This window comes from Eptatretus burgeri, chromosome 2 (genome assembly GCF_056783735.1).
Source record: "Eptatretus burgeri isolate ZD-2024b chromosome 2, Ebu_testis_v1, whole genome shotgun sequence".
NCBI lineage: Eukaryota > Metazoa > Chordata > Myxini > Myxiniformes > Myxinidae > Eptatretus > Eptatretus burgeri.
The window spans coordinates 102,478,864-102,496,534 of record NC_140962.1 but is presented as its reverse complement, the minus strand read 5'-3'; the positions used below and the strand labels follow the sequence as shown (position 1 = coordinate 102,496,534).

Sequence of the window (17,671 nt, the reverse complement as noted above, 5' to 3'; positions counted from 1 at the left end):
CGTATCCCGGACCTCAAGGTGGTCAGATCAGTTCAGCTCACCAACCATCTCTCGGTTTTCTTGACTAAACTTTTTGCTATCGTGTTGGTCCTAGAATGGGTAATTGAATTGAATCCTCTCTGATTCATTTTCTGCGTTGTAGGCATTGGAATCCCTGCATGATGGTGGCAGATATGGCCTGGTTCTTGAAGTGCCGCATTTGGTGGACATTGCGAGGTGGAGGGGGTCTGATCGACCTGTGCTTGGGTCCCCGCTCATGTGGGAATTGGTGGGAATGAGGTTTGTGATCCGGTGGTGAAGCAAGCCCTTTTCAAGTGATAAAGTTATGGAATCTCTCTGGGCCCATCAGGAATCGTCGGTCGAGTTAAGGAGCGGATCATGCAAAAAATGGCAAGTCCAGTGGGGGACACTGGCATGAAGGCAAGATTTTGTCACATGGTGCACCGGGATGTGAAGCCTCCGGTGGAGCTTCCCCAACTTGCACGAAGAGATCAGGTGGCTTTAGGTACAGGGTAGCCTGGTGATGGCTTCGTGGTTCGGGTCGTGGCTTTAGGTGCAGGGTAGCCTGGTGTTGGCTTCGTGGTTCGGGTGGTGGCTTTCGGTACAGGGTAGCCTGGTGATGGCTTCGTGGTTCGGGTGGTGGCTTTAGGTAGAGGGTAGCCTGGTGATAGCTTCATGGTTCGGGTGGTGGTTTTAGGTACAGGGTAGCCTGGTGATGGCTTTGTGGTTTGGGTGGTGGCTTGGGATCCTCGGGTCCTGAGTTCAAGGGCTGCGCTCGATAGAGAGAGGTACAGGGTGAGAATGGGACACTGTCGTCCAAATTCTTACCTTCACAGAATAGGATGTCATTCTGCAGGGCATTGTGGGTATTGGAGGAAGCCTGATTTGTTAAATGTCTACTTTATGAGGAAGGTTGACAGCGTCTTATCTGGAATTTTTTCAGAGACGGAGATCAAAGTATCAAACCCGCCAGAAATCTTAAGCAATGTGAAACAGAAGCACCCTCGACTCTGTAGGGCCAGGCTGAGATTCGTAAAAGAGAGCGGGAGGGCCCTATAAAAATTTTGGGAAAACATTATAGCTTCTTTATTATGACGTCAAAGTTTGGCTCCGTGGCATATATAGAGCCTCGTAGTTCTGAAAGCGCCAAAAAACCCTAAAAGAGACGGTAAATCCCCCTTTTCCCCCTCCGATTCGCACCCTGGCTGGGGATTGGGGGCACCAGCGCACAAGGGCCTACTGCTTTGGAAATACATCCCCGTGACTCGTCGTCAATCTATTAATCAGACCGAATGGCCGACTCCGGTCCCCGTGTTTATTTAATTTATTTGAATGAGTCACGTGATAATGATACGAGTTTTCCTCCCGACCTCCCGTCGTCCATTTACGAACCTCACGGGTATTTATTGGCAGGTTGTTTCATACTTGAGCGAGATTTTGTTTGTTGTGTTAAAATTTGCTTTGACATTTTGAACCAATCTCGCTGCTGCGTTCATCTTCTGTCTGTGGAACCGGTTTTGGCGGTGTTGCGGATGCGTTTGTTTCGTGAATGGTGGTGTAAAGCGATGAAAGTAGATTATTTTATTTTTTGGTGTAAAGCAATGAAAGTAGATTTTTGTTGTTGTTGTTGTGTGGTTTGTATTCTTGCTGCGGATCTTCACTTTCTGTTTCATGAGCTTGTGGGTTAAAAAAAAAATAAAAAATTGCGTGATTGCGTCACGACGTTCTGACGTCATCACCATTCCTCCGCTGCAGAAGCGTCCGCTTTTTTTTTTTTTCTTGTCAATTTACTGCAACGGTTTTGGTTTCCATCGCTTTCACCCTCCAATCCTCTCGTCAACCCGAACACAAGTCCAAGTCGCCGTCATGTATCGCGCCCTGTACGACTTCAAGTCGGCCGAGCCGAATTCCTTGCGCTTCAAGGCTGGTGAGCGGTTCGTGGTTCTGGAGCGAAGTAATCAGCACTGGTGGCTCGCTTCGCACGGAGGTGCTGTGGGTTACGTTCCGGCTTTGTACCTGCACAAGGATGAGGTGGGTCACTGCACGATCCGCACACACTTCACTCTGGCATCTTATGAACACCTTCGTTTTCAGGTGTCTGGACATTCGGTGTGGAACTCTCTCCTTGCTTCTCCCTCACTGCAGATTGGATGTGCCTCTTCCCTCGGACCGTTCACCTGATACTGACCCTCCCCCTCTAACAGCCTTGGTGTTGGCTCAGAATTTTAAAACTGCGTTTGCTGTGATGAACCAACAAAGCAGAAACATTTGACCATTTATTGTGCTTCAAATGTTTGTTTGGAAGGAAACTCCAGCTCGCTCTTTTGATACCTCTTCTGAGCCCAATCACTCCCCACCCTGACCTCCCTCTTCTCACTCCCCACCCTGACCTCCCTCTTCTCACTCCCCACCCAGACCTCCCTCTTCTCACTCCCCACCCTGACTTCTCACTCCCCACCCTGACTTCTCACTCCCCACCCTGACCTCTCACTCCCCACCCTGACCTCCCTCTTCTCACTCCCCACCCTGACCTCCCTCTTCTCACTCCCCACCCTGACCTCCCTCTTCTCACTCCCCACCCTGACCTCCCTCTTCTCACTCCCCACCCTCCCCTCCCTCCTCTCACCCCCCCCCCTGGCCTCCCCCTTCTCCCTCCCCCCCCTCCCCCCCCTCTTCTCACTCCCCACCCTGACCTCCCTCTTCTCACTCCCCACCCTGACCTCCCTCTTCTCACTCCCCACCCTGACCTCCCTCTTCTCACTCCCCACCCTGACCTCGCTCTTCTCACTCCCCACCCTGACCTCCCTCTTCTCACTCCCCACCCTGACCTCCCTCTTCTCACTCCCCACCCTGACCTCCCTCTTCTCACTCCCCACCCTGGCCTCCCTCTTCTCACTCCCCACCCTGACCTCCCCCTTCTCCCCCCCCACCCTGACCCCCCTCTTCTCCCTCCCCTCCCTGACCTCCCTCTCCTCCCTCCCCCCCCCCACCTCCCTCTTCTCACTCCCCACCCTGACCTCCCTCTTCTCACTCCCCACCCTGACCTCCCTCTTCTCACTCCCCACCCTGGCCTCCCTCTTCTTACTCCCCTCCCTGACCTCCCTCTTCTCACCCCCCCCCCTGACCTCCCTCTTCCCTCTCCCCACCCTGACCTCCCTCTACTCACCCCCCCCCCTGCCCTCCCTCTTCTCACTCCCCACCCTGGCCTCCCTCTTCTCACTCCCCACCCTGACCTCGCTCTTCTCACTCCCCACCCTGACCTCCGTCTTCTCACTCGCCACCGTGAGCTCCCTCTTCTCACTCCCCACCCTGACCTCCCTCTTCTCACTCCCCACCCTGACCTCCCTCTTCTCACTCCCCACCCTGACCTCCCTCTTCTCACTCCCCACCCTGACCTCCCTCTTCTCACTCCCCACCCTGACCTCCCTCTTCTCACTCCCCACCCTGACCTCCCTCTTCTCACTCCCCACCCTGACCTCCCTCTTCTCACTCCCCACCCTGACCTCCCTCTTCTCACTCCCCACCCTGACCTCCCTCTTCTCACTCCCCACCCTGACCTCCCTCTTCTCACTCCCCACCCTGACCTCCCTCTTCTCACTCCCCACCCTGACCTCCCTCTTCTCACTCCCCACCCTGACCTCCCTCTTCTCACTCCCCACCCTGACCTCCCTCTTCTCACTCCCCACCCCGTCCTCCCTCTTCTCACTCCCCACCCTGACCTCCCTCTTCTCACTCCCCACCCTGACCTCCCTCTTCTCAGTCCCCACCCTGACCTCCCTCTTCTCACTCCCCACCCTGACCTCCCTCTTCTCAGTCCCCACCCTGGCCTCCCTCTTCTCACTCCCCACCCTGACCTCCCTCTTCTCACTCCCCACCCTGACCTCCGTCTTCTCACTCGCCACCGTGAGCTCCCTCTTCTCACTCCCCACCCTGACCTCCCTCTTCTCACTCCCCACCCTGACCTCCCTCTTCTCACTCCCCACCCTGACCTCCCTCTTCTCACTCCCCACCCTGACCTCCCTCTTCTCACTCCCCACCCTGACTTCTCACTCCCCACCCTGACTTCTCACTCCCCACCCTGACTTCTCACTCCCCACCCTGACTTCTCACTCCCCACCCTGACTTCTCACTCCCCACCCTGACTTCTCACTCCCCACCCTGACCTCCCCCCTCACTCCCCACCCTGAATTCCAGCTCCCTCACTCCCCACCCTGACTTCCAGCTCCCTCACTCCCCATCCTGATTTCCTCCTCCCTCACTCCCCATCCTGATTTCCCACTCACTCACTCCCCACCTTGACTTCCTGCTCCCTCACTCCCCATCCTGGTCTCCCTCCCCCCCTCACTCCCCATCCTGATCTCCCTCACTCCCCATCCTGACCACTTATAGCCCTGCTCCTTTACCTACAGTCTCTTGTCCCTTTTCCCCATTTTTCTTCCGCTTCAATCAGGATGTTCACCAGACTCCTTTTTTTTGAAAACTAACCATGCATGCGCTCCAACCCCATCCTCCCCCCGCCGCCCACTCCCTCTCTCATTGCTGACTGTGCAACCCCATTGAATCTACTCTTACTCCTCAGTGTTACTTCTGAATTTGTGTGCACATTGTTGAACACCTGATCTGAGCCTCTTGCCTTGATAACCTTTTTCTGAAACATCTTAACTTTACATTGGTCCAAGTAGCGATGAGAACGACTCCTCATGAGCATATCACGTTCGTTGTGTTTGGAGTACTTGGTATGCAGATATCGCTGGCATGCCTTGTCTGCCCAGAAGCCTCCGTCATCAAACCCACATTGGAGTTTGTTTCTGCACTGGTTTTACCTACCTTCTATGAATCTTATCTACCCTTACCTACCCTCGCCTCCCTTGTTGTCAGACTCCATTAATTTTTTTTTCCCTTCGCCCTGCTCTTGGCATCTCTTTGCTGTTCATTTTGGTTTGTTGCATATAGATCTGTTCTGTGTTCTAGCTCTTCCACAAGCTCTGTAAAGAAAAAAAGGTCTGGGGTGGAACCCGTGTCGGCGGGGGTCGAGGAAAGCCAACACTGCAAACAACATTCTTCTCGATTGACACCTCTGGGCATGAAATGTAGCTCAAGGGGACTGGGGGCATGGTGGTGGCGGTAGGTTATGCCGATGGCGTTGGGTTAATATTCTTTTTTCACGGCCACAATTATTCCCATGTTCTTGTGGGGTTATCTGTGAAAATCTTGGCCGAAATCTTTCACGAACCACCTGCCCAGGACTCTCATTCGACGAAGGTATTCGTTCATAGCTCACCTACTCTTCATGAAGGACACCATGGGATCTTCAACATCCACCAGTTTGCGCTGGCAGATGGGATGCCCAGCTTCGCATCCATCCGAGGGACGGCACACATTGATGAATCGCCTTGCTTGTGAAACACCATGATGACAATTCATCGCTGCGTCGGGATTTAAATCCACATTAGACCCTTTTAGAGGAGTGTGTGCGTTACGAATGGTGTTATGCATCGAATAAAAGTCCCAATTGGGTCGTAAGTGGATCAAGGGCGATATCGCACGTCACACTTGAAGCCACGGCTGGGAGAAATGACGTATGAGGCCCCAAGGTACAAGTTGTAAACAATCCATGTACAGTCCACAGAATCTTGCGTCGAGAAAAATTGGACAGGGAATGGGATTCATCATTCATTGAAGAAGTATTACAGTAGATAACTTTGGGTGCTCCTCCTGTGCCATGCTATGTTCTCAGCCAAAGTGGTTCATGCTCTCGTACCGTTGGAATCCCTACATTGAAGCTCCAGATTCTGCTTCCTCTTCTTTTTCTTTTTTTGGAATGACAGGCTTTTCAAAGCAGCATTTTTTTATGATTAAACGGACCGAAATTTTTGTTCCATATTAATAGATTATTCGCTTTCCAACCAAGTAAATATATTCTTAGCTTTAAAAGGATACCTTTTTATTTATTTTTAATAAATGCTACAGTTCAGCATCTATTACTGAAGGGAAAAGCGTCTATCCTTCACTCTTTAGAACGAAGTGCGACGGATGGATAAAAGTTCATATTCTCCTTTTATTCATAGATTAAAATTTTATTTTATTACTTGCGAAATCTAAAGATTTCGTAAGTATATTGATGCCTTCTGTTTCTGTTTTTTGTTTGTTTGTTTGTTTGTTTGTAGGCATGATAACTCGAGAACGGAAGAAGCTACCGATGTCAAATTACACCACGTGATTCAAGAGGGTGATGGCTAGTGCTGATTAGATTTTGGTCAAAATCGGTCAAAGGTCAAGGTCACAGTGAGGTCAAACATAATTCCGTAAATTCATGTGGAGAAATGGAGTATTTTTGCTTCGCTCGACGTTACGAGTTCGTTTTAACTTCGATTTTAATTTTGTCTTTGGTTTTTGCGATCGCTTTGGACGCTTAAAACTCGGTTGTCGAAATTCTGGAACAGCGATGAATAACTGATATATATATATATATATATATATATATATATATATATATATATATATATATATATATATATATATATATATATATATATATATATATATATATATATATATATATATATATACACGTCTTTTATCAGATTCTTCTGAAAAGTAATACACCTATTATCTGGCATATCCTGCTGGTACTGAATCACTTTAAAAAAAATAATAACAAAAAAATGGAATTTTTTATAAGAAATCTGGTTTTGTCTGGGACTCATTATCTGCAAACCACAGTGTAAAATCGTAGACCACAATGAATTCAGAATTCAAGCTCCCCTTGGGCTTCTGACTGATTCATGCTTTTATTAGACAAGGTCAGAGGTCAAGTTGAGGATTTCGTAAGTACCAGTCTATGACTGCTTGTTTGTTTGTTTGTTACTTACGAAATCTAAAGATTTCGTAAGTATATTCATGCCTTCCGTTTCTGTTTGTTTGTTTGTTTGTTTGTTTGTTTGTTTGTTTGTAGGCACGATAACTCGAACGGAAGAAGCTACTAATGTCAAATTACACCACGTGATTCAGGAGGATGATGGCTAGTACTGATTAGATTTTGGTCAAAATCGGTCAAAGGTCAAGGTCACGGTGAGGTCAAGCATCCAAAAAATGATAACTCGAGAACTGAAGAAGCTTCCAATGTCAAATTTCACCACGTGATTCAGGAGGATGGTGGCTAGCGCTGACTAGATTTTGGTCAAAATCGGTCAAAGGTCAAGGTCACAGTGAGGTCAAACATCCAAAACATTCGATTTTTGATGGTTTGGTGCAGAATCATCATAGAAACTTCTGGTTTGCGTCGCGACCTTCTCAAGAGACAGCTTTTGTTGGACAAGGTCAGAGGTCAAGTTGACGATTTCGTAAGTACCAGTCTATGACTGCTTGTTTTTATTATTACTAATCTTTATTCGTAACAGCATTGAAAGTGCTTGGAGAAACTTGCTCTCAGTATCCTACATGCAGAATGTGCTCTTTAGGAGATATCGGTGAACGTTTGCTGAAATTACAGTCATTTGTAGACAAAAAGCATGACTTATAGGATTTTGGTCTGTCTTATGATTTCATGATGAATCTTAAAAACTCAAATTGGAACACCAAACAGGCCAACCCAACGTTTGTTGTCAATTTTTTTTTGTGGCTTTTGCAAGAGAATAACCAGCTCTCACGTGACGTTGTTTCTGATTAAAATAAAAATAAAAGGTGACGTCCTCAACAAATGTGTGTTTGATGAAACATGTTTGGACAGAACCTCCTTGAGGAGTCCTGGCTTTAGTCCTGGCCTTGTTTTTCCCACAATGTGTGCATCTCAGCCTTTGCTTGCCCTGCTGTGCCGCATACATTGTGGAGGTTATTTTTTAGTTTTTTTGCATGACTTAAGTCCAATCTTTCTGCCCACTTCAGCTTCCATTCTTCCATTCCCAACTTCATCAGTTGATGGATAGACTCGGAGAGGCGATTTCCAATCGTTCAAGTCCATAATCGCACAACCATCTCATCCTGTCGTTCCATGGTTACTATTGATCTCGAGTAATTTTGCCAACTCTGAACCCCTCTCGACCTGTCGTAGTATATTTTTCCATCCTGTCTTTTTCATTTTTATTTTTTAATAGTTGTCTGCATGTGTAATTGTAGCACCTGCTAATAGGATCCCAGGGCTCTTTGCTTTGATACCAGCTCTTCCATGATGCCGGATCTGTGTGAAAATGGATTGATTTTTTTTCCTTTCTATTTCAGAAAGCCAATTATCGAGTTATTTGATTTTTGTATATCACGAGAAGGCTCATGGAAGAGTAAGGTGACAGAGGGCAAAAAATGCCATGACACTGGGCTCACTGGGACCTAAGTTGGACACAAGCACAGGAATCAATTGGGGCTTTAATAATTTTTTTTTCCTTTGTGGTGTTAATTGCACATTTCATTAAAAAAAAATGTTGCTTTTGTAGTAAAATTGTAACATTATCGGTTTGGGATTTCCTCCGAGGGGATTGGCGCACTGCTGAGCAATCGCATCTCGCTTGCGTTCCCGCTGGTTTGTGAAGATATTAATGAATTTCATGATTGCACAATGTCAACATATTCCAACCCTTCCCCCACTCCCAGACCCCCGATCCCCTTCTCTTGGTCAAAATGTAATGATCTGCTGTGTGTAACTCGTATGGGTCTAACATGTTGGAGTCAAACTGCCAGGATCCAGGCTCTCCTTGGAAACTCTCAGGAACAGGGACAGTAATCACAGGGCAGTGAAAACATAACTGGCAAACTTGTTTTTCCCCAATCGCTAACTTCATTGTGAAGAATTCCAGTTAAAAAGTTAATGGTAGATATCCAAATAGTAAACCCTCTTAAAACAGTGAAATGGAGTGCAATGCAGTCAAGCTGTCCTCTTGGAATATCTTATATATATATATATATATATATATATATATATATATATATATATATATACATATACATATACATATACATATACATATACATATATATATATATATATATACATATATATATATATATATATATATATATATATATATATATATATATATATATATCTTCTTCTTCTTCTTTCGGCTGCTCCCGTTAGGGGTCGCCACAGCGGATCATCCGTATGATCCGCATAGTGATTTGGCACATGTTTTACGCCGGATGCCCTTCCTGACGCAACCCTGGTCGCCTCTTACGACACAGGGACAAAATATATATATATATATATATATATATATATATATATATATATATATATATATATATATATATATATATATATATATATATATATATATATATATATATATATATATATACACACACCTTGTCGAGGCTCGTATGAGAGCTAACACACAACGCACAGCAAGGGGGGCATGAGACAGGAGGGGCGGGAGTGGGAAGGACAAAACAGTCGCAAACAGAGACATTAGGAGATCTGTGGAAGAGAGGGATGGGGTGGGGAACATGGAGTATACAAGATGGACATTACAGGGACTTTCAGGAAGGAAAGCAGGGAATTTGAAGGAGGTGGGTTTGGGGTGGATTAACGGGGGTAGAAAAGATCGACGATTTGGATGGGGTACGATAAGAGGTGCCGGTGAACAGCTGTTTTGAAGGCCTGGGGGGAAGAATGGGATATCTGAAAGTTTAATGTAAAACTATATTTTTATAACCATTTAGTGTTTTGAAAATGGCTGCAAAGATAGCCTAAAGATATGCGCATTCATCTATGAGCTGTCTCGCCTGGGTTTAAATCTCGACCCAGCTACAAATGGTCACCCTGGTGTTTGACACGCAGGATGATTCATCAAACATGTGTATGCCATCCTTCAGATTGATGTTAAGCTGGAGGACCTGTCTGCCAGCACTGGTTTTTGGTGGACGTTAAAGATCCCACGGTGTCTGTCGTGAAGAGTTCCAAATTATCACCGGCACCCTGAAACAAATTACAAATTCATACCCAAATTGCCTTCAGTCGAACATTCGGCCTGGCCAGCAGGTTCTTGAAAGAAGAAGAAGAAGAAGAAGAAAACGTTCCCCCTGCCGACCACACAATAATGGGGTGGGGGGGGGGGTAATTGTGATGGTCGTGGTAGTAGGATGAGTAGTCGTCTATTTTCGGAACTTTCTTTACTTTTGATGTTTGGCCAGGGTGAAGTTTTTATTTATTTTATTTCGATGAACCTTCCAAATTATTTTCGTGATTGTATTCCTGGCATGCTTCAGGAAGTTTATAGCACAGGGATAGATTTGTTGATTGCTGTAATCTCATAAGCATCGAGGATTTTTTTTTGTAGGTTGTGATATTTGGAATGTAATCACCTATTCATCTGCTTCAGCTTATGTCCTCCTTGTTGCCTCTGTAATTGCAAGAGCACTGGATATACTGATTTTTGAGGCTGTACTTAATATTATTGGCTTTCTTTATTGTTTTGCTAATGGAGCAGATTTGAATTGAAAATGCAAATAATTAATTGGTGTGCATCCATGTACCGTACGTATGTCCAAAGACAACTCTGTTACTGTTTCGATTACTCCGACTACTACCACTGGCCCATTTCATGTCACGTAAGTTACAATTCAGCGACATTTTTAGGCTAAATGTCACTCCTGACTCCAGAGGACTTGAGTCTGGACAGCATTTTTATCTTCATGAAATACAAACATGAATTTGTTCCCTTTAATTTGGTATGATAATTCAACGTCACCCAGAGCTTCTGGTTGTTTATGGCTGGTTATTTCCGTCTCGTATAAGTTAATCGGCGAAATGCATGATTTCAAAACTTTTTTTTCCAAAACTGTAAAACCCTGTGAAGTTTTAAGAAAATCAAACAAAGTTTGCTTGAAAGGGGTATGCAAAGGACTTGAGTTTATTGTGACCAATATCATACCATTTGCTTTTGCCATCATGCCATTTGGCTGGGTGTGGGTACCTCACTCACCTGCCATGGTGCTTCAGCAAAGGACTTCTGTGTTACTCATTGGGACTGAGAATCTGTCAACTTCCCGACCCGCATTTCAACCAACGGTACTCCATCTCTTCTGGATCTGATTTTGACCAATTTCCCAGAAAATATCTGCTGCTGCTCTGCTCCAGTCGGTTCATCTGACCATATGTTTGTCAAAGTGGACATCTCCTGGCTGTTATTAGAGAACCACCTCAGCGCCGACGATTCTGGCATTTCACTCAGGCCGACTGGCAGGGACTTCAAGCAGCCATCAAACGTCTTGACTGGTCTCCCATCTCTACTCTCACCAACATCAATTCATCCTGGGAATTTTATCAAATAAATTTGCTCTCTCTCATGCACAGATTTATCCCATCTCGTCTTCAGTTGTCCTACTCTTCCTCCCGCCCATGGTTCACTGAAGCTTGTGGCGAGGCTGTTGTCCTGAAACAACTTGCCTTTGCCTCCTGGAAGGCTAATCCAACTGAGGGTAATCTCAGTTTCTTTCACAAAGCCAGGAAACAAGTGTGTGTCTACCCTGAGGAGAGCCAGAAAACAACATCTTTCTAATCTCAAGTCTGAACTGTCCAACGTGTCTCCCTCCTCCAAATCCTGGTGATGTCGAGTTAAGTCTGTTTCTGCTGTATGTTCCTCCTCCATCCCCTCCCTTACCTCAAATGGCGACACAGCCGACACAGCTGACATGGCACAAGAATAGACTGATTGCCTAAACTCTGTGTTTGCTTCTAAATTTTGTCTCCCAAACCCATCGCTTTCTGTTCCCACCTTTCCCAGTCGCACCCAGCTGTTCCTGGACTCTGTGTCCTTTTCTCCTGACAAGGTGGAGAGTGCTTTCTGTCAAATCTCGACTCAGATTCTGCAACCGGTCCACACGGCATCAGCCCTCGTGTTCCAAAAACCTGCTCTGCTGCTCTGGCCACCCTCTGTATTCAATTCACCCTCAATGTCATCTGCCATCTCCTTGGAAATCGGCAAACATTACCACTCTGCATAAAAAAGATGCAAAAAATGATCCCTGCAACTGAAGACCAATCAGCCTGCTCCCAATCATCAGCAAGGTTATGGAATTCATCATTGTTTCTGACATCAAATCCTTCCTCTTCTCCAATGGTTTTATTTCCGACCATAAATTTGGTTTCAGACCAGGTCACTCTAACCTGGACATGCTGCTTCTGCTTTCCCAACAATGGATGGAGGTCCAAAATGCCAATCATGAGATCAGCGCCATCTCCCGAGACATATCACATGCTTTCGATATGGTCTGGCATCTCGCATTGTTCACCAAACTTTCTTCTTATGGTATCCAAGGCAATGTCCACTCATGGCTCGCAGACTTCCTCTCCTGTCAGTCAACGCGTGGGTCTTGATGGAATTCTCCCATATCCTCTTCCCGTCCAGGCTGGAATTCCTCAGGGCAGTGTTCTGGGCCCTGTTCTTTTTCTGGTTTTTATCAATGATCTCTCTGACTCTGTGGAAAATCCTCCTGATCTCTTTGCTGACGACTCCACCCTCTGCCGTACCATCTGCCATCTCTCTGATTGGCAAGCAGCAGCCTCTTCACTCTGCAGACCTGGATAAAATCACAAGATGCTCAAACACTTGGAATATGTCTTTCAATCCTGACAAATCTCACATCCTCACAATGTCTCTCTGAAAGGACTGCTTGGAAACCCCCCCCCTCCCCTCAACAATCCCCTTGAAGTCCTTTCATTCAAGATTTTGGGCCTCACTATCTGCCACAATCTTTCCTGGGAAACCCACATCTCTAAACTGGCATCCAAAGCCAGTCATGGCCTGGGCATGCTACATTGTGCAACGTCCTTCCTTGGCACACCTGAGCTTCTAATCATTTACAAGGCTTTCATCCACAGTCTGATGGAGCACTGCTCTCCCCTCTGGGGTGGTGCTCTTGCCTTCCACCGAGATTGACTTCATGCTGTGGAAACCAAGGCTTTTCGGATCATTGGTATCTCCCACGATGAAGCTAATTCCTTGGGTGTCTCTCTGTGTCTCTCTGTCTCTGGAGACATGCCAGTGGTCTTTGTCTTCTTCCGTCTCCTCTCTGGCCTTGCCCCCCCCCCCCCCGCTCTGTCTGTGATCTGTCCCACCTACATTTCCCTCAAGGTCCATCAAAAAACCCCTTCTGGTGGAACTGCCAAAATGAAGAATCACTACTCACCTTCACTCTTTCATTCCTCTTCCTTCCCTCCCCCCCAACCTCTGGAAGAAACTCCCACACTCTTCAATCCCACTCCTCCCTCCAGGTCTTCAAAACAGCTGTTCACCACCATCTCTTATCTTCTCCCATCCAAAACCTTGATATTTTTCTATCCCCGTTAATCCACCCCAAACCCACCTCCTTCAAATATTGTTTTCCTTTCTGAAAGTCAATGTAGTACCATCTTATTTACCCCATGTACCCTGCCCAATCCCTCTCCCTTCCACAGATCTATTGTCTCTTCCCCACTATTTTGTGCTTCCCTCTCCCACCCCTCTTGTTTCCTGCCTTGTTTATGCTTCTGTGTATTAACTCTTAACCGAGCCTAGATATGGTATCCAAAAAAAATTAAAAATCATTTCCACGTCAAGACTTCATTTATTGTCACATAAGTTACTTGTGTAAATTTTCATGCTCAAGTAGCTCAAAATGCCAACATTATTGCATGTGAATATTGCACGATCAGTCATTGGACTGATCGGTGCAAGTGCAAGAAGCCTGAGAAGTTTCATCTCAAAGTCCAGACCATAGGGTTGTCTTAACTAAATGCATTTTGGTCAACCACGCTGTGCATCTCAGATGATTTGCAGTCAACATGCTGGAAGGAGGAGTGTCAAGAACGCCAGAGGGAAAAAGTTGAATGTCGATGATGCAGAAAAAGGGTATTGGAGTTCATGAATAAAGGATGACAAATGGGAGAATAAAGAAAGTAATGCATCATTTTTTCAAGGTCGGACAAAAGGTACAAATGACTTTGAAGACTACCGTGAACATGTCTGAGTCAAGAGAATCATGTCAAACTCTTTTGGTAATGACGAGTGACCATAAAGTCCACGGACTCCAAGTGGATTTTGCAATGGCGTATTGCTGCAAATATCAGGATGAAATCCAATCAACACTGTGGTCCTGGGAGAGTGTCAATCTCTTCACAGCAGCTATCTACGGCACCAATGGATAATGCAAATCATGCCATCATAATCGACACCAACGACCGACACCAAAAACAGTGTTTTGGCTTTTGTGAATAAACTTTGGAAAAAATTCAACTTTTCATCTGGTGAAGAGGAGTTTGTGATCTATTCTGATGGCCCATCAAGTGAATTCAAAAGCAACTTCATCACAGGCAAATTTGTTGGCCTTCTGGCAAGCAAACTTGGAGTATCTGTCACCTGGAAATACTTTACCACCTCACATGGCAAAGGAGTTGTTCTTGGTGTTGTATAGCCCTGGACAGTTCTGTCGAACAAGCCCGTGGCACAGATACAGCCGATTGATCTCCCAAGAGGGAGAGATGGGTCCATAGAAACCGATCGGCACTGACCACGGCCACGCTGCCCTGACCAACAATCTGGACAGCAGGGAAGAAGGGGGAAGATTTGGCTCCTGATGTGCAGTTAGGGCGACAACTTCCACAAAAAGACGTCCCCTGATAGTTGCACAAAGGAGTTGTTGATGGGATTGGGGATGCAGAAAAGGCTGGAGAAAGGGAAAAGGTTTAGAGTAAAGGGACCAACACTGGGTTTTTTGGATGTCTTGGATGACATGCTGGTGACATGTTTTGTGGATGACGTGCCAGTGGATGTCTTGGAACTCACCGCAGGGCAAAGAAGAATTTTGTCTCTAAAGGGACAATGGGTACCATTGACCAGAGTTGCAGGGCCAGGCTGAATGGCAGAGCTGAGCTGTTCAGGGCGCTGAGGCGTAAAACTGTACGTGCACTAAGGGTGGACAAGGAGGCCTATGTGCGAGGAATCTGTGAGGGGGTAGAGCATCACCTGTGGACAGATGATTCTCGTCCCGCTTTCAGGGGAATTCGCGCATTGCGTTCATCCAAGCCCATCCCTCGGAGCACTGCAGTTAGAGCAGAGAGTGGTAGACTCTTGACAGAGGAGTCTGAAGTGAAGGCCCGCTGGGTCGGTTACTTTGAGCGGTTGTACCAGGCTGATCCCCCAGCTGTCAAGTTGGACGTCAAGGGTGTTACAATCCCTGTTGCTGACCCTCCAATCAACTGTGGTCCACCTTCGCTTGTGAAAACACGGGCTGAGGTGAACCAGTTGAAACGGGGTAAAGCTCCAGGGATCTGTGACATCCATGCTGAACTTCTCAAGGCTGGTGGAAATGCTGCACTCCTGTCATTGCATGCAGTTTTGTGCTCTGCCTGGAACACAGGCATCATCCCAACTGATTGGAAGAGGGGCCTTGTTGTCCCTCTCTGGAAAGGGAAGGGTGATCGCCACGACTGCAACAACTACCGAGGGGTGACGCTGCTCTCAGTGCCGGGCAAGATCTTTGCTCAGATAATTCTTGATGGGGTTCGCCACCATCTGCTTGAGCACCAGCGTCCAGAGCAGTCAGGCTTTACACCAAAGAGGTCAACGATTGACCGTATCCTTGCTCTTCGTGTCCTCACCGAACGCAGACGAGAGTTTCAGCAGGGGCTGCTTGCAACCTATGTTGACCTCTGTAAAGCGTTCGATTCAGTGAATCGGGATGCCCTCTGGAGGATTATTGGTCTTCGTGGGGTGCCACCAAAACTGATCGATCTGATGTCTTTACTGCACTCTGGCACTGAGAGTGCGGTGAGATGTGGTGGTACCATCTCTGACTTATTTCTAGTTGTTACTGGAGTTTGTCAGGGGTGTGTACTGGCCCCCACACTTTTCAGGACTCGTATGGACTGGATTTTAGGGAGGATGTCGGAAAGATCAATCTGTGATACATCGTTTGGGAATATCAAGATCTCGGACCTTGATTTCGCAGATGATGCAGTCATCTTTGCGGAGACTTTAGATATCCTTTTGGGGGCCCTCGAGGTGCTGAATGAGGAGTCTGAGCCACTGGGATTACGGGTTTCTTGGGTAAAAACTAAGATCCAGGCTTTCAATGACATCTTGGATGCTGCTGTCCTGTCTGTGTCTGTTTGTGGTGAGGATGTTGAGGTTGCGGAGAGATTCACTTACCTTGGCAGTGATATTCATGTCTCTGCTGGCTGTGAGTCAGAGGTCAATAGATGTCTGGGTCGGGCCTGGGGAGTCATGGATTCACTGGATCATGGGGTGTGGCACTTGCCGGTACCTGTGCGGGAGGACTTAAGTCTGGGTCTTCGGGTCCTTGGTGCTTCCAGTCTTGCTCTATCGATGCGAGACTTGGACTCTGACCAAGGATCTGAGAAGACTTGATTCATTTGGTACCAGGTCTCTTCGGAGATTCCTTGGCTATCGCTGGTCAGATTTTGTGTCCAACGAGCGGTTGCTGAGAGAGACTCGGATGAGATTTGTTACCTGCATGGTCCGTGAGCGTCGTTGCGGCTGTATGGACATGTGGCTCGTTTTCCTGATGCTGATCCTGCTCACCAGATTCTCTCAGCGATGGAGTCTCGTGAGTGGAGGAGGCCAATGGGCCGACCACGTGCCTCGTGGTTGCAGCACGTTGATCAGCATCTCAAGGAGATGGGGATGGGCCTGGCATCTGCCTGGGGGAAGGCCAGACGGAGGCCCCTGGAGTACCGGCGGAAAGTGGACGCAGCGTCGTGCTGTTCTGGCACATGCTCCTATACCTGACCTGACCTGACTGTGGGTTTGCCTAGGCCGTATCGCATCTCTTGCCTCAGGTTGAAAGCTGTCTTGTCAAAGATGATGAGATATTAGCAGCTATACAAGAAAAAGATCCTTGGTCAGAAACAAAGGATGTGCAGGGTTTAAATAAAATTTATGAAACCAAAGCAGAGGCACAAAGGCAGGGCTTTTGAAAATGTGGGCAACAGCTTTGAATATTCATGATCTCCCAAAGATTGTTGTCACATATGATGCAGCTCAGGCCAACCCTGGAACATTGGAAATCACAATGAAGTAGATGTACATGCAGGTAACTGGGTGGTGATGCAGCATGATGACAAATGCAACTGAACTAAATTGCATTTTAAGGTCACCGAAGTTACACAAACGGTCAAAAGTTTTGGAACACCCCTGTTTTTCAGTTTTTACTGAAATTTAAGCAGTGCAAGTCCAGTGAATAACCTGAAATCATACAAAGCTAAGCAGTAAACTGCCAGAGGTTAAAAAAAAAAAGTTCAGGTTCCCAAAAACTGAAAAATAATGTAAATTTCAGTTGTTAAAAAAGGCCCTTTTCAGGGAACAAGTAATGGGTTAGCAACTGCAGCTGTTCTGCAACAATGGAAGTAAATTAAGCCTTGAAAGTTGATGCAAACAATTCCTACAGGTGTTCCAACTTTTGTTGATTAGTGACAAACCCTTTGTTTGTATAAAATCAGTGTTGGAACAGACTATTGCTACACCCTCTGAAGCATTTTTTGGACAATATTGCACTGCAAGAAGTGGCATATTGCTATCATAATGGGCAGAAAAAGACAATTAAAAAAGGAAGACAGACAGACCATTATCTATCTATTACTAAAACGCTCATCTTGTATATATGAATGTATGTATGTTCCCGAAATACAGCCAAAACGGTACACGATAGCGCAAAAATTTTAGGGCCACTTTACTCACCATTC

The 17,671-nt window shown here is 46.5% G+C and overlaps 1 protein-coding gene across 4 annotated transcripts in view; it reads left to right on the top strand.

Moving 5' to 3' along the window:
• The first annotated feature begins 1,707 nt into the window (after positions 1 to 1,707).
• Positions 1,708 to 17,671, top strand: part of NCKIPSD (NCK interacting protein with SH3 domain) — a 105,425-nt gene continuing 89,461 nt past the window's right edge. The window contains exon 1 of one of the 4 annotated variants that reach the window (XR_015055285.1): positions 1,708 to 2,031. Coding sequence is in view for 3 of the 4 variants with exons in the window: in XM_085870535.1 (XP_085726661.1) it covers positions 1,867 to 2,031 (165 nt within the window). In the remaining variant the exon portion in view is untranslated. The remainder of the gene's footprint in view (positions 2,032 to 17,671) is intronic. The other 3 variants (XM_085870535.1, XM_085870537.1, XM_085870539.1) reach the window with 3 other exon arrangements.